We start from the raw sequence: 23,792 nt of genomic DNA on the forward strand, positions 1-23,792 counted from the left end.
TGTTAAATCCATAACTTAAAATATTTTAATAAAAACAAAGCAAAATACATTTCATAATCCATCCATTGGCACAACATATAAAATCTTTTAAATAAGAACAACTTTAATATTAGTCACAAAATACAGCATGTTGTATAAAAATAGCTTGTACGCACACTGATAAAATATACTGTTAAACTGCTCCGAATAGCCCATGCAAAGACATTCAGCCTTGACTTCTCAATTTCCAAGCACTTGTTGGATCAGCCACTTTACTCCTTCTCATTCACCTTGAGAGTGTTTTGTGCTGGCACTGGGGGCCCTCCTCCTAGCCCTCTCCACCCCGCACACGATGCCCCAGCAAATGTTTTCAGAAATGGCTGGCAAGGTTAAGGTGCATCATGTCAGGCATTTAGCCCGATTATCACAGCTTATGTTTCAGAAAGTGCTCCACAGCCACATCCTTCTCAATGGACACCTCACCTTGGTCACTCAAAATCTTCACCTTTTCAGCCAGTACCCATCCAAATTACTCCCGCCCCCTGGTGCATCACAGCACTGAAGCTGGAACCTGAAATCTAGCCACCCAGCCTGAGGTGACTACAGGAGGCAGAATGCCACAGCTACAGCACTGTTTTTGCACAAATGTACCTTTGCATTTGATAATCCTAAATTATTCACACATCAGAGTTCACTCAAGCTTGTCCATTCACATTAACTCCAGGTAACACATACAAAAGGACTTGAAGGAGTATGAGTTTCCAGAAAGGAAGATATAACTGAGGATAGCATTAATACAGAAAAAAAAAAGATATTAAATATGAACTTGTCTGTTATACTTTGGTTACCAGACTTGAGAGTATAACTGTAAGAGAAGGGGGCACTGGACAAAGAGAACTGGGATGATACAAAGTACACTGTAGTTGAGAACAAGACATCAGAAAAATAATAAAATACCCCCAACATTTGTCCCATATGCTGATACAAACTACCAACAAAATAAGAAAAGCAACAAATGCCTCCTCATCTCTGCAAGCTCAAGAGACCCGTGCCCCTTTGCAGTATCATCCACATAAAATTTAAGTCCAGTGAAGGCATGGAGACAGAAATCCATCCAGTCACCTTCATTTCCTGAGTCTACAGAGAGAGTAGGGCACTGCTGGTTGAAAACAGTCACTGCTGCTGACACTAACAGCAGCACCTTGCAATATCTGCCAGCGAAGAGTGCAGCCATAGATATGTAAACTTTATGCTCTGCCAGGCAAAGCAAGAAAGTATTTCTTCCCCTGATGTTTTCAAATTTGAAATTTAAAGCGTGTTCTTCTAAGTAGAAAATATGAAAGGTTTGTGATTTATCACCTCAGATAACACAGCAGCAAACCCATCTTCTCTAGCTTAAAAAGATCAGTTAAATTATCTTAATGCACCAAATCTGACAGGCAAAAACACTCCATAAAAAGCTATCCCCTTAAAGTTACAAAGCACATCACAAGAGCAAGCTTCTAATCAGAGTCAGAAGCAGAGATGCTTTTATCAGTACGAAAAATCCACGTAAGAAAACAGGCTGATCTTGCCAATCCATAACAGGAAAGAAGTTTAAAAGGCTTTATGCGGAACTGGCTGAAAGTCACTGTTTTTGGTGGCGTGCGTCATTGCTCTGCGCTTGGCGAGGCGGGATTTGGACGGAGGAGAAAGCTTCATGGAGCACACAGCATGGGCGACGCTCTCCTGCTCTGCGCTGAGCTCGTTCTCATGTTGAGACAACTGGCGGTTAAGGGCTATAGCCTCGGCAGCAAAAAGTGTCAGGTCTTTTGTGCTACTGTTCCTTTTGAGGGAAAAGGAGAAAGCAGGAGAAAGCGGTTACAACACACGCAAAGAGTCACTTGAGTTGGTTAGCCTCAGAGAAGAATGTGCATTTCCAGGCAGTTTTCTTTCGCTTATCAAAATATTGACACAGCAGGCAAAATGACCAGTTAATAATTGCATATCTCCTCGTTGTGACAGCCAGCAATACATAACAGAATCACAGACTTTGCAAACAGCTACAGTTCTAGTCCTCAGTCTGCCAAGGACTCCCCATGTAAAGCCAGGTAGCCACTTGAGACTCCGTGCTTCAGTTTCCACACACTAAAAAAAGGACAAGTATGTGGGGCAATGCTGTCTTTCTTGAGAGAACCGCAATCCCACTAAAACTGCACACCTGGCTTCAGGAAATGCATTTCTGAGGACATGAAGAACCTGGAATCACCAGTGGCAGATGTGGAATAGAAATATATGTGTGACTCAGAGCCTCTGGCATACAAACTCCGTCATCCGCTTTAAATGAATCTTGCCCTGCTCACAGTTAAATTGCTACTATGATTACCACCAACTCCAATGGAAGTCAGATGCGAGTCTGCACATATGATGATTATTCACCCATCAAAATGTAGTCTCTTTGGAGACACACGCCTTTATGCCTTTTTCCCCCTCCTGGGCAGCAAACTGCCAAAACCATCATTATTTCCAGTCTAAGATTAGCCATGCTCCACAGGAAATGCCTTTCCCATAAACAAGCAAGATTAGATTATAAAGAAAAATCACAGCTTTAATATTTCTGATGTTCTTAACAAAGTGAGTGCTGCCACATTTATAAAGTAACACCATTAACCAGGGATCTTATCCCTGATTTGTCACCTCCTATCTCTCCCCATTCCTTCAGTAAAAATTCTTGACCAGGTTTATAGACATCGACATACATTAAAAATGAAAAAAAAAAAAAAAAAGATTACCTTTGAAGAACTTGGGGGGTAGGCAGTCCCCTTTCAGGAGCCTCCTAGAAGAAGCAGTCAAGAAAAGTTAGTTATGTATTAGTAGCTGGGAACCAAGCTTCTAATGATTAAAAATTATGTGATTCCCCCAGATTTACAACTAATGGATATTGCATATTAACTACTCTGCTCTGGGTTTAAAAATCACTGTGATGTATTCCTAAGCCATCTCTCCCCTCACAAGAAGATTGGGAAGCTCTCCATAGGGTTTATCTGTTCTTTCCTGAACTGGGAACTAAAGCAAAAGATATTTACATTCTTTTAAAACCATATCTACTGGTGTTCTGCATTACTGTATTAACAAGTAACATCGTAACGCATGTGCTGCAGTGCTTGGTATCCACAAGACGGCCATTTAAAACACATAAAGTGATCATTAAAAAAATACTTAAAGCTTGACAGAGTCATCCAAATATTTACCACACAGAGCTTCAGGAAGAATAAAGCCATTGGAAATAATTTCATCAAAATATGAGCATTAAAGCATGCAATATCTTTACTAAACGTTTAGAGGGAGGGAGCAGCTTGTTTACGACTCATGAAGAAAATAATCCTTAAAAATAGTAACTGGGAATACGTACTCCTTGAACCCATGAATGCTGCAGAACTTGAGCAGCACTAAGTCGCTCTTTGGCATCACGAACCAGCAACTTTGAGATGAGATCTTTGGCCTCGGAGGATATATGTGACCAGTCCTTGTCAGGAAATTCATACTTGCCTTCCTGAATGCTCTCAAAAAGCTTGTTCTGGGAAAAGAGAAAAATTAATTTAAATGGCAACTAGAATGCAAACAGATGGCTTCTCAGGTGGCTTTCTTCTTACTCAATTTTATCCACCTAACGTGGTGGGTGATAGCTGAAACCATGCAGTCTCCTTACTGAGTCAATGGAGAGTGAAAGGCAGCTCCACAGTGATTCAGCACAGCCTCAGATGGCTGTGATACACTGACTGCTGACAATTTTTTCTGCCCCCAGAAACAGTGAAGTCAATGTATTCAGTTTTAAGAAAGAATACACTCAGGCCCTGGACAGAGACTCTTCCGGAGCTCAACGTCCACCTCTGGGCAACCTGCTCCACTGTCTCACCACCCTCTGAGTGAAGAATTTCCACCTAACCTCTAATCTCAATCTCCCCTCCTTTAGTTTAAAGCCAAATCGCCAGGCTTAATTCTCAACACGGGTTTATCTTCCCACATAGATGGTTCCGTTACACACACAACCCTTTGGTGCTGGCATTATGGCTAGTCTTACACCCTACATTCATGAGGCAAAGTACACTCTCTCAAGCATGCCCAGTACATGCATTCACCTGGCAAACTCTGCAGACTTCTCCTCTGTCCCAGCCACAGTCTGTGCCACAGTTGCCCACAAAAGGAGGGTAACCGCTGAGCATGATGTACAGAATCACTCCCAGGCTCCAAAGATCACACCGCTTGTCATAGAACGTGGCCTCCTCTGTGAAGACTTCAACCACTTCGGGTGCCATGTATTCTGCTGATCCACACTAGAACACCAAATTCAAGCAAATTTTCAAATAGATGGTTGAATCAAGACAAAACTCAAAGGTGTTTTTTGTTTGTTTGTTTAATCATTCTCTTTTCTTTACATATGCCTGCTTTAAATGAACTATCCACACCACTCGGTGTAGATGTAGTAAGCCTGTAGGAAGCTCTCCTCTGGAGATGCAAAAATTGTTTTATGGGGGAATGGGAGAAGCACAAAGCCAAAATAAGTCTCTTACCGGTGTTGTTAATTCTGGAGTAGTGATTGGAGTACATGCACTATTCAGCTTCACTCCACTGCCAAGATCAAAGTCACATATTTTTACTGGTGATATCTATAACCAAAGACAAAATATTAAGAGATTCAGAAGACTAGGACTAATGCAGTATGTGTGAACACAGCACCACATGGAAAAACTCAGGATAGAATACAAGCTGTGCTACAGCAGCAGGACTAGTGAAACCCACTCTCTTACACATATATTCATATATGTGTTTGCATTTACCTCATCTGCCACAGCTGCTCCCACGTCCCACAATCTGACCCTATTACCTTATTTTTCTACTTGGTTGGCCCCACACTGGAACAGTTTGGGAACTATACACAATGTGACCAGCGGGACTGCAGATGTTGCTTGTCCATCTGGGTACTGCCTCAGTACAGATGATGCTAAGTTGTAATTGCCATGCCTGCTCTGAAAACAGCTGGCTTTTTATCATCTAGCCAGATGCTCACATTTTTACAGCTCACAGAAGAACTCAGCATCTTTCAGGCTTATTTGTGTTAAATTTAGTTGTGATTCACTAATTGATTCAGAAGTCTTCAAGAGAACAGATAGAATGCAAGCACTGACTTTGGAAACCAAGTTAAAAAAAATACACTCCAGAAAGTTAAAAGACCAGAACAGCACCTTTTCAGGAGATTCACACAGGATGTTTTCAGGCTTCAGATCCCTGTGAGCAATACCTAAGCAAGAGCACAAATGTTTGTTACAGAAAACACTCTCCTGTGCTACTTCTCATTACTTCTCTGTATCAAAGTGGTGTGGAAAATATTCTAGGCCTGAGTTTACACACACACACACACACACACACACACCCTGTCACGATACAGCAAATAACTGAACTGCAATGTTTATTTGTAAAGAGTAACTACTGCATCCTGCTATGCCTTTAACAGCCTTAAATGTACATAAGGGTCAATCAAGCAAATAAGAACCTGCTAACACTGGAACATTTTGGCTTACCCTAAAAGTATCAATAAGCTATTTTTAATTAGCATAAAGATGACAACCTGTAGGAAAGTTTTCTTGTGTGCACAATATAGTCAAGAGATTTTTGTACCTTCTACAGGAAGGTCCTTCTTTCCAGAGGGATCATTTACTAGCTTACTGAACTCCTACCAGTACAGACAGTACCTGAGACGCACTTCCCAGAAGAAAACACTGAGCTCCCAGATGAAAATATAACCCCTTTAACAGCCACGTGCAGCTACATATCGATTTCTGAGGCAAAAATAAAACTAAAGGCTTTGGTGTGAGATGCAGAAGAAAAGGGTAAAGGAGAACAACCAAAAGGCCCCTTCATTCTCTCAATGGCTACTACAAAAGGCAGAGCCAGTTGGAAACACAAAGTAGTCATCTGCGCAATTCAGAGGCAACGGTGGTTCTTTGTGGTCAAAGCGGTTCTTCAATTGCCTAAACACACATTGCTGGAAGTTCTCCATTTAATATGATCAAACAAGATCAGAAGGCAGAAAATGAGCAGCAAAAATAAAATCAAATAAGCAATTCGGCTGTTAACTGCATTCTAGTCTTGCTTAAAAAACCTGCCACTCCAAGCACACTTGCTACTACTCTATAGCATGAGGTAAGTGTTGCAGCAAGGTACCCCACCAATTTCTAGTTAAGGTTCCAATCTTTTTCAGCACAAAACACAATACATGACTGAAGATATAACACTAGTATCATAGCATAGCACTGATCAAAGCAGTCAGCTTTTATAATGATCAAGTTCACATTATTTATGCATGGAAGAGGGGAAACACGACAAACATCCATCAGGATGGCCCATGCTGACATTTACAGCAAGGCTGACAGAACTCCCAGCAGTTAACTTGGCTTGCAATATGAAACCTAACAGCGCTTTTTTGTATTATAGTTTGAATTCAAATGTCTGATTATGTAAGGTTTTATTTTGCAGTCACACACAGTGCTGAGAAAACAACTGCCTTTAAACACTCCTTCGGTGGATTATTAGCAATAAAGCACACATACCCCAAGTGGGTGTAAGGCAGTATTATCATCCAGCTGAGTTTTAAACTACTACTAGCAAAAGAATTAGTTGTCCTCATTCAAATTTTTATTATTTTTTAAAGCATCTAACTGTAGCACTTCATTGCTAAGCTGTGCAATAAAACTGCTTTAATTTCCTGTTTACTTTAGTGTTCTGTATGCTACTTACTAATTATTTTAATGTGACACGGAAGAACCATAAAGAGAACAATAAAATGAAAGGGCACGTTGCAGCAGCCAATTCTGCAAGACATCCCCACTGTAGCAATTCACAGTAACTGGCAAGAAAGAAAGTATATTGCTGCCCTAAAGCCATTTTAATGAATCACACCCCTTTTGTTTGGGGGAATGGGGAATCAAAACCAAATGCTCTGAGAGAAGTGCAAGAAGATACTAGCTGAGTAGATGTTAAGCTTGCCTGAAGAGCATTCCTAGACTTTCAGTTGTTACACCATGTCCTATAGCACTGAAACACTGAATATGCATTTCTCCACATGTCCGGCCTGTTTCCTGTTTCTTATTCACTCTATAACTCAAAGTCAAAATCTTCTAAACGTGGGTGTTCAAAGACTACATTCTCTACAGGTTTAAAACTCCAGGCTATAGAGATTACCAAAATTCCTAATCCAAAATAAGTTTGTTTGTTTGTTTTTTCCCCACATTGAAATTAACTTCTGATATCGTAGTCACAACATGTGACAAGATCCATATTCCTCAGTTTTACCACTTTATTTATTGCCTATGCATTGCTACACCTCTCTTTTTGACCGGTTTAACCTATCAAGGTATAAATACTGTTATTCCAACTCCTCAAGCACATGAACAGTCCTGTGACTTTAAAGTAAAGCCTACAACTAAATATTTTATTGAACTGAAGCCAGTACTCAACAATTTAGACAGCAAGCAGACCTGCTGATGACCTGTAAAACCTGTCTCTAATAAAAATGGCAAAATGAACGGACACTTTATCAAAATAAACAATAAACATAGCCTTCAATTATACCTTATTTTATTCAGAGGTAGTCACAGTAATGAAATGAAAGCAAACATTAACTAGATCTGCTTAATCTATGCAGCACCAGATATCTGGACATTTATCTACCACATCCCACTTGAACACATACCCTGAGATGACCACAATGCACACAGACATTTTGAAATGAACTAAGAGTACTTCAAGGTAGAAAAACCAGGAGGAAAACATTTTGCAGTAAAAGAACTCTTCACAAACGCAACTACTTTTAAATCTGAGCATATCCCTAATGAAATGAGAACATCTCCAAACAAGGACTATGATTCACTTGTAGGTCTCTCACTCAACAGTAGGGACCTGAATGTGGAGACCAAAAGCTAATACAGAGGTCTTGTAACCAGCAGAAACTCAAGGTAAACACAGAAAAGCATCCCTGTAGATCTGAAAGAGGAGGAAATTAAAAAGAAAATCAGCTCCCTTTTGAGTAATCTTTACATGTGACTTAGGTAATGTGAACGAGCAATGAGTTCAACCCTATTGGTAATTCTCCCTGGCTGCTCATTTAATTTTTATTCTTCAAAAGGCTGTACCATCTTAACACATTATGAAAAGATCATTAGAGAGGAAAGCATTATAAGTCATAAGTCATCTGACATGGCTGGAAACAGAAATGCTAGCTAGTTTAAAGCTGGCCACATACAGAAAAAAACGAGTTTCATATCCTAAATGCACAATATCCACTATTGAAGATGGAGACAACCTTCTCTTACCTTTTGTATGAAGAAAATCTAGAGCTGAGGCAATATCTCTCACTACTTTGCTAGCTTCTCGTTCATTGAAGTGCTTCTGCTTTTGGATATGGGCCAGGATTGAGCCTGCAAGAGTAACAGGTGGAAGAGGAAACCTTAGTACAAATGCTGCCTGAGCTGAGAAAACACTGTGAATAGAGGGTTAAAATACAATTGCCATTACTGGTCTGCAGTAGAGGGAAAACTGACCTCAGTATGAACAGGGCCAGAGAGAAACCATTTAGAAAGGTTATTTTTGTCCAAGCACCATCAAAATGAAGACATTCTACCTTTAAATATCCAATTCCCACAGACATCAAGGTAAGGCTCACACAGTAACTTCAGGCAAAATTTGCCCAGGGTGTGACATCTGAAAAGAACTCAGCTATAAGCATACTGAAAGATTGATAACTTGCTCAGAGCACCATTGGTATCTCTTTAAGAAAGGATAAAGGCCTTTTTTCCTTATATTTACATGAATTCCATCAATCTTCTCAAAATATTAAAAAAAGTCTTTAAAAACTAACTACACATAATCCAAAGATCCAACCACATTAAATAGCCTTACTACTGTCTTCCATTTTCTTACCCAGAGAGCTATGTTTATTACAGCAATCAGGCAGAAAATTTCAGGAAGTAACTGACATTTGTGATTAGCTCTGAACACAGTAAACATCTTAGATCTCAGGCGATGTCATTTTTAGTCATATTCTAGATGTGGAAAGAAACCCGGCATACTCTGTTGTGAGACGTCTTATTCTTACACCATCAATGCTGCCGCCACTCCTCCACAGTGAGGAATTAGGCAGGAAAAAGGAAAGGTGTTTGCTGGCAGAGACAGTCAGAAAGGATGGACAAAACAAAAAAACTCTTCAGATGTGTTTTGAAATAGCGTTTCAGATGGCTGGAGGAAGGCCAATCTGGATTGGATTATCAGATCTCAAAGACACAAGGCTTCCCTTTCTGATGACACCACTTTTGAGCTTAACAGAGATTTCTTAAGGGCACAGAGTTCAAAGGATTTTCCTGGTATAGTTGTTCTTCACAGCTTTAGGAAGTAATAACAGTCCTTGAATGTCTCCCTCCTTAAGGAAAAGCCCACAGATTTTGCAGAAAAGATTTGAGCCACCTGATGTGCTCATTTCACTAAGCAGGTTTGCTTCAGAATAAACCTTCTGAATACAGTTGATGTTCCAAACTCTCTCAGCTAAGAATTATATGAATGAAAACATATTATACAAACCTTATATTCAGCACTCAGAAAAATCCTACAAACAGGAACAACAATAGGGCACTCCTGCCATGGTTGTTACCACCTCTTCAGCATTCCTCAGAAACTAAAGGATCATCCAGCATCTCCCAAAATCCATTACAGAGAAAAAAAGAGGAAGGGAACTAAATCGTGCAAGTTCAGTCTACTAAGCTAAATTTTAACACTTTTGCTGTCAAAAAGGTATCTTGCCTGAAGGTACTTTGAGCAAAGCTCTGCTTTAGTAGAGCTGGTATTTCCATCACTTAGCTATCAGAAGGGATTGCAACAGCACAACCACAACCATCCATATGCTATATTCTTTTTTTTGCAAACACAGGTATCTCAAGAGTGGCCATAATTTAAGCTTTGTATATACTCTGCTGCTTCTTTGTGTTAAAATTGTCAACCATTTACAGCAAGCTCTTCATTTTCCTTTAAAACACTGACACAAACAGGACAACATGATTCAATGAGCAAAGGCACAGTCACTGTACAGTACCTCCTCGCAGCTTCTCAAAGACAAGGTAGTATCTGGCGTCATCTTCAAAAAATTCTATTAATTCCAAAATGTTCCTTTAAGAAAAGAAATAGAAGAATGAAGCACAGCATAAACAGAGCAATGAAGAGTTTCACCATGGATAATCAGGAAGTGCCAGAAGTAACCAAAAGTATTGATTAAATGAGTTGCTTTGGTTGCCTGTAGCATTAAAATCACATTTCCAATTCACACTGAAATTTAAGCAGTGTAAACAGGCCAAACACCAAAATTTTCATCAGACAGGATTGTGAATGACTTCTGCTACTGCTCAATTGAGGGGAAGATAACTGATAATAATAGGCTGTATTCAATCATTTGGAAGAGTGCATTTGTGCTGAAGGCAAGAGCAAAAAAAAATAATTAAATTGGCATTCTTTCTCTCTGGAAATCACAAGGCAGAACACACGGGGATTGGAGGAGACAGGCATCTGTCAGCATGACATTAAGTTTGGTTCATAACTTGCCATTTTTAGACTAACTTCTGTTTCACTAGCATACAGTGCAACACATATACCCCAGGTTGCCTTCAGAATGTCCAGCCTTGAACTTAGATTTCTTCAAAACTTATAGAAAATACAAAATCTGAATTATGCATGTGCTCATGAGAACTGCAGTTTTTAAATCAGTTATGCACTGGATGACCTTATGCTCTTAACCACACACAGAACGAATATTAATCTGCTTTTCCATAGCACAACTTAAACCCATGATTTCAGTAAACAAGCTTGGTCTTAGATTATCTTTAAGCATCACAATAAAAAAATAGAAGTTTAATGTGAGCTACACAACTGTACTACAGATAACAGGTGCACTATATAGTCTAACAATTACAGAACAAAGACATCTAAAGGAGTAGTTTCAGAATTGGCTTAAACTGGTCTCAGAGCATGCTGCCACTGGCAGCACAGGCTCTCCCTCCTTTTCAGACATGACTGGCAGCTTTAAATTTGCTTTATCCTGTGGCTGTGTGAAGTCAGCACGCTCATCCAAATGAAAACTAAATTAGCTTTTAGCTCATCTAAGAGTTCCTGTGCAAAAGCAGAAGGACTGACACAAAGAGGAGGAAAAACCACACATAAAGGAAGGGCAAGACTGTTGCATTCAACAGCAACTCTAACCACATCGGTTTTTGCCAATGATGAAATCACAGGGGAAGCATCAAAGTGTTAATTCCTTATTTGGACAAATGCCATACATCATTGAAGCACACTCAGACTACACTGACCTGGATGCTGATCAAGTTATATGACTCAATTTGTAGACATTTCCATAAACTTTCCAGGTAAGAGTAAATTCTTATTTTGAGCAGGTTAAGTCTAAATTTCAACTGGCTTTAAGGAGACTACTGCAAAGTTCCTAACCAGATTGCATATAAAGAGGCTTAAATTAAAAATAAAAGCTCAAGATACTTTAAATAAACATGGGACTCTATACTTACTTGTTGCCCTGGCACTGGTACAGTGTTTCTATTTCACGAAAAACCCGACTCCGACTGTGGCCAGCATTTTTTTCAATGATCTGTAGAAAGAGACAGAGCTCGTATTTGAAAAATTACTGCAGGAATCGGCACGTGGCTCCAGAATTGGCTAACTGATCTAGAACCTGAATCTCATGCATGTCCACCAGAGAGGAATAGTCCACATCTGTCTGTCGAACTTCTCCTCTGTCATCTACTGACAGTGTCAGCAGTGTTCTGGAAAGCATTCAAAGCCCAGGAGAAATGAGAACAGGAAGAGAAGAAAGGAACTAAATCCACATGTTACCACAGTGACTGAGCAGTTACCAGAAGCTTTCTCTTGCATCATTTTTAACTCTGATGTGCAGAAAAGGATATCCTTTTGAGTTCTAGCAAAAATAGATTTGAGTCATAACAGACACCAAACAGTGAAAAAGACAACATTCATCATTAGAAGCATTTAACTAGAAAATAGTAAGTTTGCCGCAGAAAGAGACATTGGTTCATGCTGCAAATTTCACAGAGACCCAGCAGCAGGACCTAATGTATTAAAGCAGATATACACGGAATCTCAAAGCCCAGCTGCACTGCCATCAGCAGTTACGTGCCTTCACACAACTCCCCAGAATGAGAGGGCAAGGACAAGGGCTTTCCACAGAAGCCGAGACTGAAAGACTGCTACTTGAACTGAAAGCTCATGCCATTACTGCAAATACTCCCACCACCCCTATTTGGGATCCATTTCTCATTTTTACAGTCAGATCTCTCCAGTATCTGAACCTGTCTAACTCATAAAGTAACTGTTTATTCCAGACTATGGACTTCAACAATTTCACAAAGTCATAGCATCTACAGGACTAGGTTTTCAAAGATGATTAAAATTTTGTGCCTATGTTTTTTGCAGAAGAATCAAGCATAAAGTTTTCTATTACTACTACTTGTGCTTGCAATTAAACAGGGAGACTCAGGACAATCACAAATCTGTAATTGGGCCTAACCCAATGTAATAGCATTAGAGAAAATTCACCCCAACAAAAAATAAAATACGGTTTTACATGAAAAACGTTTGTATTTGCTGCTCAGAGAGCATCATTCTCAAAAGCTTGCATTACTTGGTAGGCCATCCTAGATAATGACTCTGCCTCTTCTAACATAAGACAAGATAAAAACAGGTAGGACTACAATCAAATCAGAACAGGATAGAAAAGCAAGCCCCGAGATCAAACTGTCATTTACTGTCTGGGACTTTTATCTGCAGCAGATATTCCAGTTTTCTCCAGAGGCACAAGACTCAGAATGACAGATCTATCAATGATTATAAAGCAGGCTCATTTCAAGCATCAAGAATTTTCTAAAAGCTTTTGCTATTACATACTCTATTACAGGTTTTTACCGAGATACTAGGAGTGAGCAAAAATCTTCCAGGAGGAAGTGACACTGCTTTTAATCTGTACTTACTTTTACTGCATATTCTTTCCCAGTTTGGAGGCTGACAGCACCCTGAACTTTTGCATATGCTCCCTCACCAAGAAGCTCAGCAGTCAGCTTGTACAAATCTGCCAAAGAAATCCAGCAGACAGGACACATTAGCCAAAGCAATTCAGTGAATAACATCAAGATGAGCTATTTATCTGATGAGCATCCGTCACATGACAGCAACTGAGAAAATTCCCTTGGCAATGAGGACAGAAAATAGATTCATGCAGTATGAAAGTAGATGTGCCAGACTTAATTATGCTTCATTTTTCACTTTTTCCCCTCCCCAAGTTCCAAGCAAATTTAAAGTCGATTTGCTTCATCCCAGCAGCAAAATTACAAATTTGTTCATACAGGCAACATTTTATCTCACCGACTGCTGCGATCGCATCCACCTTCCCTGTCTTCATCTAAAACTCAGAACTAATTTTGTTCAGGCAGAAGGCATTTCACTCCTTGATCAGAAAATGCCTACCATACAAGTTCTACTTGCACATACAGTGTTCTGAGTATAATTGAAATTTTAAGGCTTAACTCCAGAGGACGGCTACCATCTCGATTTGCCATCTACCTTGCAATGCTACTTACCCACTAAGAAGTTTTGTACTGGCCAGTTTTGTCTCACTGAATTGTATTCTACTGACAACATGCCACATCTAATCACATCTAGTCAGTCAAAACACTGTTCCTATTAAAAAGTCAAGCATGAATTGGATGCATAGATTTCACAGCTACCAGAAAAAAAAAAAGTCACCAAAGACTGAAACATTGCAGATAAAGAAATACAGAAATGCTGATTTATAACGCTTGCCAAAAAGTAATGTTTAGCTATTAAAATTGTGAAAAACAGAGAAAAAATGGACCATTATAATTAAAAGCTCAGAAATTGCCACCAACCTTCAAATTTCCCAGGGACATGATCTGTGGCTCGGGTTCTTTTTTTCTTTTTTCTTTTCCCACTGTCTGCTATGGGAAGAGGCTGACTGCTGACCATCTCTGTGAACATAAAGGTGCCTTTAACACACAATTGATTACTTCAGGAGAAAAAATGAACACACACTCGTGTGTTTATGTCCTTAAGCTATCCAACAGTCTCCCCGCTTTTTCATCACAGGCTGACATCTCTCTCCCAAAACAACAGAGGAAAGCTAAAAAGACAACTTGGGTGCTGATTAACAGCTTTTGGGAGGCTTGGTAAAAAGAAAAAAAAAAAGTAAAAATGGAAGAAAATAATTACGAATCTGTTGTGAATTTTCCTCTCGCAGCATGCTAAAGAAAAGCACGGGAACAACCTCACCAACAACCACCAGGAGCTACCCTTAACATAACACATACCCTAAATTGTAGAACTGCCCAGGTTGGAAGGCTGAAGACTGGATTTTCAGCCCTCCTAAGGGTGCCAGGTGTTCAGCTATGCTACAGACATTTTCAAGACAGCTTAAGAAAATAAGCTCCCAGACAGAAGGAAGGTGGGGAACAGGAAGGGTTTTGTTTAATTACATCTCAAACAAACCAGCAAAACAAAGCAACCACAGGACTCACCAGGTCAGAGGAGCAATCTAGGTCAGTTGATGCTGACAACAGGCCAGCAACACATTTCTCATAGAACCACGATGTCCCTTTCTAAACCAGAGATGAGTGGATAACCCATGCTCCAAAATGAACAGTGTTTGTAGCATCTAGATTTTTCTTTTGCCTGCATTACCAGCTGCAGATATTACAATAGCTTAGTCAGAGGGAACAATACACTAATGCAAGATAATGTGGCAGAAAAAGAAAAAACAACCTCTTATAATTACAGGAGGTCTAAGCAAAAGCAGTGCCATACACCTTCTCCAACAGAGGCTGCTTCATACAGCTAACCTATCTCCAGAAAGCTTAAATGGTTCCACAGGGCACTCACACAAGCATTTCTCCATAACTTCAGTAATATCCTGCCAAGTTGGTGCTAACAGTTGAAAATCATGGCTCAAATTCTTTAAGGCAGAAGTGAAGCACTGCTAAAACATTATAGAGCCAGTGGGATTTCTAAATTCACTAATAAAGATCTTGTATTACAGAAAAAACTAAATCCCTAGAAGTAGTATAATTATGGAATCTCTGGCAATGACACTAGAGCAAGCCCTAAAAACAACTTATCTGGCAATTCTTTAACAGAGAGCCTTTTTCAATAGAAGTTTTTTTCAAACTCCGAAACTGTTTTTCTGCCTTCCACTGTTTCCAAGGTACTTACAACACAGAAACTGAGGCAGAAAATATTACACAACAATCTACGGATACATGAAATACAACAAAGCAAAGAAAAGGGGCTTTTCTTGTCAATATCTGTCAGTAATACCTCTTATGAAAGTCACTTAGAACTTATAGGTTGTCTCAAACAGACCTGCTATTTTGAAAGCCCTCTCTTACTGAAACACTTGAAAATGCATCACTCAAAGCCACAATCATCTATTCAAGACAACAGTAAATCCTAATTTTCAAGTCTTAAGCAGAACGCACTAAGAGATCATCACAATGGAAGATAAATGCAAGTTCTGAAACACAGTAAGAAATACACAGGCATACATTTTACTTCTGAAGAATTAACTTTTTAACTCAAACTGATGTTTATATAGCTTTACTTTTAACATAACGTTAAAGCTAGCCTTTGACAGCAAGTCCCAGCTGTCACTGACTTCAATTCATCCCACATTAGAAATCATTCTGAGTTTGAGATCAAAACAACACACATGAAGCCGCTGAGAGTTAAGAGCTGGGCTTCTTGAAGGAGGTGCTTGATTTCCAGATTGTGTTAAACAAATCATTTTACTGACTTGTCAAGGGTTAGGTCATAAGTCATACCTAGAGAGGTTCTATTGCATTTCAAACGTTAAGTGGATTCAGAGCTTTTAAAGGAAACTTAAAACTAGGAACAAAAAACAGGAGATAAATCCTGCACCTTAGCAAAACTGACATCTTTCTACACAGCCATCTCCTGCACCCTGCCAGTTGGCTATGGTATTTACACCGGTGTTTAATAGCTCACTGCATTATTTCAATTCCCTTTAGTCTGACTCAATTCCTAAATTACAGTGAACCGCTTCCTTGAAACCAGGAAGTTCAAGTCATCTACAGAAACCAAATTACTGAAAAGCTGATGTTTTTAACCTATAGTCTAGACCAAATTTGCTATCAGACATGCATGAAATGTTTGCTAATTAGATTTTTTTTTTTACCCTTCTGTTTTGCTATTTCACATCATTGTGTAGTTTACTTCTCTGTCAGAACAGCTTTTCCTTTAAAGATATCATAGCTTCATTCTCATTCAGTTTGTTATAAGGTACTTGTCCTAAGCTTAACGACTGCAATAACAAGAAAATCCCTTCTAAATCAGGCAAATGCTTCAGGAGTTCTTCAAGCTTTCAGAGCAAAGTGTTTCTGCGACCATATACCGAATAGTTTCTGATGACACTGGCAGACAGCATGCCTCAGCCATCCAAGCACCACTCGGGTGCTTTGCATACTGCGTGACTACCTCTTGTGACAAGGACATTTGGTGCTCTCAGGAAACTCACCCCGCCAGACAGAAAGCTCAGACTGGATGAACTGCTTTGGAGGGAAACAGCCCACAGATACGTCAGGTCTGAGAGGAACACTTCACTCTGTCATGTAAAGGTCATTTTACAACGTGGCCCAAAATGTTGAACCCCTGCTTCCAACAAACCACCTTGTCCACCTACCTTGTAATCTATTCTGGCTGAGTGCTGGGAGGTGAAAGTGGAACAGCATTTGGTGTTTAGAGCAGACTAGTCGAACCTTTGATAAAGAACACTTCTCAAGTCCCTCTCAACCATAAGAGTCAAACTGCTCTCTAACAGACTACAGTCCAGCTAACAACCTGACAAAAGCTGAAGAAATAGGCAACAGTTCCAATTCTGATCTGTCCTTCTCTTCCAGACAGGTCAGGATTACTGCTCACAGAATAACACAACCCAGCAAAATCCATACCGCAAGGAAAAGAAAAAGAGAGTAAGTTTGTCTTAATGCAACCTTGTTGAAGTCCTGCATGTTGTTATCATCATAATTCAGTGTTGAGGTAATATTTAACATACGCATTATTCAGAGCCCTGTGTGGGAAGGCGATAGTTACAGCCTTTTCCTTTCGCAATTGTGGCGTCTACAGCTATGTTCAAAAGGAGGAACAAAAGCACTTATCATAAAGAAGACTCATAAATAACGACAAGAACAACAAAAAAGAAATCACAAGTTTCACTGCATCCATTACCTTTAATCTTGCTTCCTAAAACTCCATGCACAAACATGCCAAAATCCACTATCCAAAAGTAACTCCTCTCTCATTCTAATCTGCTTTTCCAAAGACAGGAAGGGTGTATTTTAAAACCAAGCATGCACATGTCCAGGAAGCATTTGAAGAACACAATGCAGATGCCTCGTTCTATTAAGAAGCAGGTACCTTGTTTGTGCGTTTGAATTCAAAGAGAGGAAGCAGCTTAAGCAGAGAGTCCAAGCACTACCACCTGCTTCAGAACTGGGTCTTGCTTGCGCCGGGCTGTTCTGTAGCTGAAAAGGAACACAATCACACATTCAAAAATCACAGAAATATTGTTATATACATGAGGGTAGTGCCCAGAGTCTCAGGAGATTGCAAGAACCTATTGTGATGGGCTACATGGGAACACACCCCTGCATTAAAAAATTTAGAAGCCATACGTACAGAATGCAAAACAGCGTTATTTCCAGTGCTCCAGACATTTTGGCTGAAGAATAAACCCCCCTGTTAGTCTTGCAAAAACAACGGAGGGAATTGTGGTGTTTATTAGTTCTTGCTGTTACAACTTTGGAGAACCATAACAGTTTTAGGAATAAAATATAGAATTACTCTTAAAGAAAAAGGATCGTGCTCCTAACCTAGATTAACAGTCTCTCAAGACCCAGCACCACAGCTACAGCTGTAATAGTCCTTAGTAACCAAATTAACACCTATCTTAAAATTTGTCTTGTCAAGGCAGACAGATAGATAGATCTCCTATTTAGATCAGATACACGAGTAAGAAGACATTCAGCTGTGCAAGATGCTGAGAACAGATACCACTAGTACTGACTTCACTCATAGAAAGTGGCAAGCAAGACAGCGATGTTCAAGTAACCCCACCTGAGGGAAAGAACTGGGGGGTCTTCTGTGGATTCACAGAGGATGGCCAAGGCCCTGAATTCAACAAACAAAAATTCAGAGTTGCTGTGCTGGCTCAAGGTGCTTTCAGACCACTGCGATGGTACCTAAAGCAGATGCAGTTACAGAAATATTATGGTCCCACAGATACTACAAAGCCTTTTTATTCAGACCAAATAAAAGCACACTGAGGTCCCTGATGAAGATTTTCCAATTGAGATTTCAAAATATTACACTGACTAACTGAATAACAGACAAATCTGCACCTTCTGAACAGCATCCAGCTCCGCTGTTAATAAACACTCCTTTTCAAAGTCAATGTTTACACTTTCAACCAGTTACTGACAGATTCAATAAAACAGTCATGAGTAAGTTCCTTGATTCCACAAGCATGACACACCTGTCACTCTCAGACTTCAAATGTGAAAGTGTGTACTCAAAACTCTTTTTAAAAAAAAGTTAACCTGCTTTAAAGTTTCAAGCATCCAGCATTTTGGGCAAAGAAACAGAATGGACACAGATTTCAGTTTCATTTTCCTGCCATTTCAGTTCCTCACGTCATTCTTGGACATTCCCTTCCCTTGCAACACTGATTCCTCTAGACGTGGCTCATAATGAAGCACGTCTGACTCAGCAGGTGCTGATCCTGCCAAGACCTGCCAGCTGCAGGAAGCTCAGAAAAAAAATTCAAAGACACCTTTATGAAGTGATTACATAGTGATTAATGGTGCTTGTAACATTACAGGTCAAGAGGTACAGTTTGAAGAGGAAGGATGCCCAATTCTTTAGGACAGCCCTGTGTCAAATCAAGAGGCAGGTTATTTTAATATTCGTTCTGTATTGCATTAAGAAAGATTATTCATTTCATACTGTAACTAGTAAGCATTCTTACAAGTCATTCATCTCTATGGTAGGTTGCCATAATTCATTCTTATCTATCAAAGTTAACTTCTTATCTCACCCACAAGAAAACTTTTAATGTAATTTAAGTCATCAATCTGAATTCTCCATGACGAAGGAGGAACTTAAAAACATTCCAACGCCTTCTCAATAACATACAGGAGCATTAACATTTTAAAGTGAACACCCTAAAGTCCACAGGGCTTAAAGCCTGAGTGATCTGATTTCATGAAAGAGCAAATCTGAGAAAACTTCTAAGTTTTGCCTTACTGCAGGCATTACTGTACCACCTACACACAGTTACAGCTCACACTACCCTTCTAAAAATCCTTCACTCTGAAGGTTACAGCAACCTTTTTCTCTGTCTCCATCCTTCTCTTTGTGATTCCCTTCTGTCTCTCTTTCAGAAGACCAGTCACCTTCTCTTCTGCACACGCAAGTTGCAGAGCCTAACACTTCATGCTCTCAGTCAGGCACTTCCCTTGCCTACTGCGCATGGGGTTTCTGAGGTTCTGAGTGAAACCCTCCAGCAATGGGTGGATCTCACTTTGCAGGATAGCACAAAGTTACTTCATATAGTTTCCTTTTACCCCAATTTATTATTTCACCATTACTGGGGGAGGAAGGAGAACCTCAGTGGAACGGAGAACATTCCTTTCCCCCCCCTCCTGTGGGGAGAAAATAGCCTATTTTAGCACTCATTCTGTAGAAAAGAGGTCTTCTGATGAGATCTGTCTGTGTCTACAATAGAGACACATGCATTTCTTTAAAAGCTATCAGTCGGAGTAACAGAAAAAACTTCTTATCCCACTGGACAGATACAAGGGCGAATAAGGCTGACCCTGCAGTGAGTTAATAGGGGAGGACAGCAAATCAATCTTAAGTTGGCTGAAAAATGCACTGCAATCTTTTCTGCTGCTTGTTCTTGGACAACCTGCCTCTGAGGCAGCCGCGTGGATAAAAGGATAACAGGTCATAATATTTCATCAGACTAACGAGTAAACATAAATTGTAAGCTTTGCCTGGGACAACACAGCATACACGCTGGTTAGAGCACTAAAGACCACCTTCCTTCCACGTACAGCAGTCCAGCCAGTCAAGATAGTTAATGCTACTGATGGCTGACAGACGATTCATATTTAACAGCTTCCATCACAGTGCAGTAGAAACTTAGCTGCAAAATTATTTTAAACTCCAGATCATACATATTCTACATGAGAAAAGTTATTGTAATAGTACTTTGACTGAACTACTCAAAGCTTCTCTAACACCTAGAGCAGTTTTAAATTAAGGAGATATACAGGGCAAGTAAGTTCTGAGGGCCACTTATGAAACAGTAAGCTGCTTACCCTCTTCCACATTTGATGGCATCAAGAACTCTCAGAAGACTCTCTCTGCATCACCAATATTAGCTCCTCTAACCCCACTCAGCTCCCTTGCTAGTTTTCAAGCATAAGCCAAAGAGAGTAACTTCTTAGAAGACAGCTTTCCATTTTGTACAAATGCAAGGCAAGCATTTCCTGCTATTACTCAACACCTCACAACTGATCAGATAAGGACTTTTCGCACTAGAAAAAAAGACTACGCAACATACTCACTCCACTATTATCAAACAGACTTTTCTGGAGAGGATAATTAACCAAAAAGTGTTTTTAAAGTCTGAAACAAGAGTGATTTTTCTTCCTGTTCCCTTCCACTCTACTTTCACCTAAAATTACTAGTCATCAAACTCGCTGAATTTTAACATTGGACATCACAAATTAATTAGTTTTAGTCTATTTTAACATCTTCCTACCAGGAAAAGTACCAGAAGGTGAAAAGAAATTCCTCACATTACTGAATAAAATTTTTGAAAGCATTGGAGAATAATTCTGCAGCATTCTTATCATGAAATAACACTACAGCTGACAATATTCAACTTCAAAGGACTCTCAAGTGTCCAAGGCACCCAAATCCACTTTAAACAGAAAGCTGCCAATACCATGAACAATTACCTTTGGGACTGCCGTGGAAGAGGTTCAGCGCCACTGGTGTGTTTTGCCTTGCTTCCATCCAGCATCTGGAAGGCATGGAGAGCAGCTTTGTTTTGAAAAGAAGCCAAACTGTACACCTTCGAAGTTACCCGAGCATGTGCCAGACTTTCCAAGCAAACCGTGGAGCATTAATCTGTATGAGAAAAGATATATATACATTTTATAAGCAGTAAGCTCATAAAAGGAGGGAAAAAAACACCCCAATTGGCGGTTTATCTTTAAACAAACCTGACACTTTGCAAACTAAGTGCCAACACCGTCAGGGGAACGGGCTAACTTTTGGCTATCACACGTAGCGCTGGAGCCAGCAGCAGAGTTGCCATGGGGGCCGTGTTACTGCCCGCTGTTATCCGCCCTAACTGCTTCACAAGGTCACCCCAGTGAGAACAACAGATACAACAGAGGTAAAACACACATTAAAATGAGGTTTTCAGTGTTCCTGGGTGCTCGTAGTTCTCGGCATTGTAAGACAGAGGAAAACTACAAGAACTAGAGGATTGCCTTGTGATCATCCCGATCTAAGAACAGCTTATTTGCCTTTATCCGTTCTCCCTGCACACTAGACACATCCTTGCCAGAGAGCAGCCATCGGAGGAGCTCACAGCCTCGCCACACTTTATTAGAAGCCCAACGCAGAGAACACAGCAGTTTAAGCCCTGAGAAAGGAGCATCTCCAAGCAAGCCCGCTCGCAAGCGACTCCCTGGGAGAGAAAGGGCCCGGACCCCCGAGGCTCGCGGGGAGCAGCGGGCACCCCACCGCCCTCCTGCCATCCCCGGCCAGGCTCCGCGGCTGACACCCCCGGGGCTCTCTGCATCTCCCCTTCCTCACGCTCCGTGCCACAACCGGGACGCACAGCGGGGAGGAGAACCGGAGAACCGCGCCGGCTCCGGCGGGCAGGGACCGCTCGTCCCTCAGCCCTCCCCTCCCGCACCTTCCCCTCAGCCGGTCCGCGCTGCGGGCAGCGCCCGGCCGCGTCCCCGCCGCCCTCACCTCCATGGCGGCCGGCAGCCTCCCGCGGCGGGGGCGGCGCTGCGCCGCCGGCCCGCCCGCTGAGGGGATGGGGCCGGGCGCAGGCGCAGCGCTGGCCCGCGGGGGTTGTGCCCCTCGTAGCCAGAGGAGGGGGGGATGCAGCGTGCTGCCGGCCAATTTGAGGCTTGAGGTGGTTTCTGAGGGAGGGGCTGCGCTTGAGTGTGTCCTCATGGTGGCAGGAGGGCGCCCGCAGGGTCAGGAGGGTTTTGTGGGGGCCCTCAGGTGTAGCCTGAGGGGGAGGTCGTTGCCATCTTGTGCAGCTGCTGTGCTCACCTGGGCTGAGGTGAGGTGGCTGCCATTTTGTGTCATGGCCCCTCACCTGGCCTGGAGGTGAGGGGGACACTCAGTTACGTCCCCACCATCTGTCTCCCTGTGGCCCCAGTGACCATTTCAGTAGGGCCCAAGCTGAGGAGTGTGCTGGCCATTCTCCGTGTGTCTCAGGTCTGGGCAAGCATGTTCTTTTACAGCCAGATGAGCCAAGACCTCATGGGAAGGTGGCTGGGCAGTAGACATGTCTTCCCTGAAGCATGTTTAGTAATGAGAAGACCCATCTTACAGCCCTGTTACAGCTCCTCCAGTATTACCGCGAGGTGAATCTGGACCACTCATGACTGTAGAACAGTCATACCAAGAACTGGTGGTAGAAAAACAGGAATGAGCAATGAAACAACATTCATTATGTTGCTAAGACAATACCATCACAGGAAACACCTTAGTGAATTCAAGAAAGCCAGAGAGGCTTCATGTGTTAGGGCTCTACCAAATACTCGCTGTTAGGAAGTGTTAGGGCACAGGAGGGATGATAACCAACTTTCTAGAAACTTCTTTATTTGGGATTTTTTGTTCTGTTTCAGCTTTCCCACAGAGTTGAAACTCTGTTGTCTAAGTTAATTTCCTTGCCTACTGTCTTTGTCCTGTGCTCCCCACAAGTATCTTACATAAGCCATTGATTTTTCACAGGTTTTCAGTTTAGCCTCAGGTTCAAGTTAGGGGCCTGCATATCTCAGCAGTCTCTCAGGCAACAAGCGGAAAGGTTCTTTGTTTGCCTTCAGAACAGCATGGCTAAAGCGGAGCGGTTGGGGTTGTGCCTCCTGACACCCAGCTAGCCAGATACACCTTGAAGCAGATCAGACTAAGAGGAACAGAAGGAAAAAGTAAAGTTATAACAACCAAGAGCTAGAGATAAACCTAGTAACTCTGTGAAGCACAGAATGAAAGCCTGGTAGGCTAAAATTTCAAAAGGACTTTGTGAAATCAATGCTGCACACTTGAACTGCCCCTGCAGATACCAAACACAAACCACTCCTCAAAATCCTATCTGTATTCTAGCTTCATTTGCTCATACCCCTTTGGGGATAAACAACAGTCTTTCTATGTTAGGATGCATTTTTTCATTTTTTCACGTTCTCTTGAATAGTTTAGCCAGAAGCCTTATTTCCTCCAGCCAGTTCCTTACCTCCCCAGAACTGCTGCCCCCCCCCCCCCCTTTTTTTTTATGCCAGTGAAAGATCAATCTCATTTGTGACCCGTACAACTACAGAAAAGGGGCAGCAGTGTAAGAACAGTGGTGCAAAGAGAAAAATGCTACTTGG

The 23,792-nt window shown here is 41.2% G+C and overlaps 1 protein-coding gene across 3 annotated transcripts; it reads right to left on the reverse strand.

The window, feature by feature from the left end:
- Window position 1: 1 nt before the first annotated feature.
- MKNK1 (MAPK interacting serine/threonine kinase 1) lies at window positions 2-22,293 on the reverse strand. Of its 3 annotated transcripts, XM_035333457.1 has the most exons (14): window positions 22,162-22,293; window positions 21,132-21,303; window positions 17,521-17,627; window positions 13,965-14,063; window positions 13,050-13,147; window positions 11,574-11,653; window positions 10,097-10,170; window positions 8,328-8,432; window positions 5,202-5,257; window positions 4,530-4,625; window positions 4,098-4,292; window positions 3,371-3,535; window positions 2,751-2,794; window positions 2-1,804 (listed from the first exon to the last, which is right to left on the reverse strand). In XM_035333457.1, the coding sequence occupies exons 4-14, from the start codon at window positions 14,059-14,061 to the stop codon at window positions 1,576-1,578; spliced, it is 1,239 nt and encodes a 412-aa protein (XP_035189348.1). In that variant the 5' UTR covers window positions 14,062-14,063; window positions 17,521-17,627; window positions 21,132-21,303; window positions 22,162-22,293; the 3' UTR covers window positions 2-1,575. The 3 variants fall into 3 exon arrangements, with proteins under 3 accessions (XP_035189348.1, XP_035189346.1, XP_035189347.1); XM_035333455.1 differs by lacking the exon at window positions 17,521-17,627; XM_035333456.1 differs by lacking the exons at window positions 17,521-17,627; window positions 21,132-21,303; window positions 22,162-22,293 and adding an exon at window positions 16,787-17,036.
- Window positions 22,294-23,792: the final 1,499 nt, after the last annotated feature.

This window comes from Oxyura jamaicensis, chromosome 8 (assembly GCF_011077185.1).
Source record: "Oxyura jamaicensis isolate SHBP4307 breed ruddy duck chromosome 8, BPBGC_Ojam_1.0, whole genome shotgun sequence".
NCBI classification, from domain to species: domain Eukaryota; kingdom Metazoa; phylum Chordata; class Aves; order Anseriformes; family Anatidae; genus Oxyura; species Oxyura jamaicensis.

Bases quoted from the DNA above. Each gene is read 5' to 3' on its own strand.
- MKNK1 (XM_035333455.1), bottom strand. From the start codon at position 21,207: ATGCCTTCCAGATGCTGGATGGAAGCAAGGCAAAACACACCAGTGGCG. The intron at 4,293-4,529 runs GTAAGAGACTTA...TTGGTGTTCTAG, and splicing joins CTCCAGAATTAACAACACCG to TGTGGATCAGCAGAATACAT. The intron at 3,536-4,097 runs GTGAATGCATGT...CTCTTTTCCCAG, and splicing joins AAGTCTGCAGAGTTTGCCAG to AACAAGCTTTTTGAGAGCAT.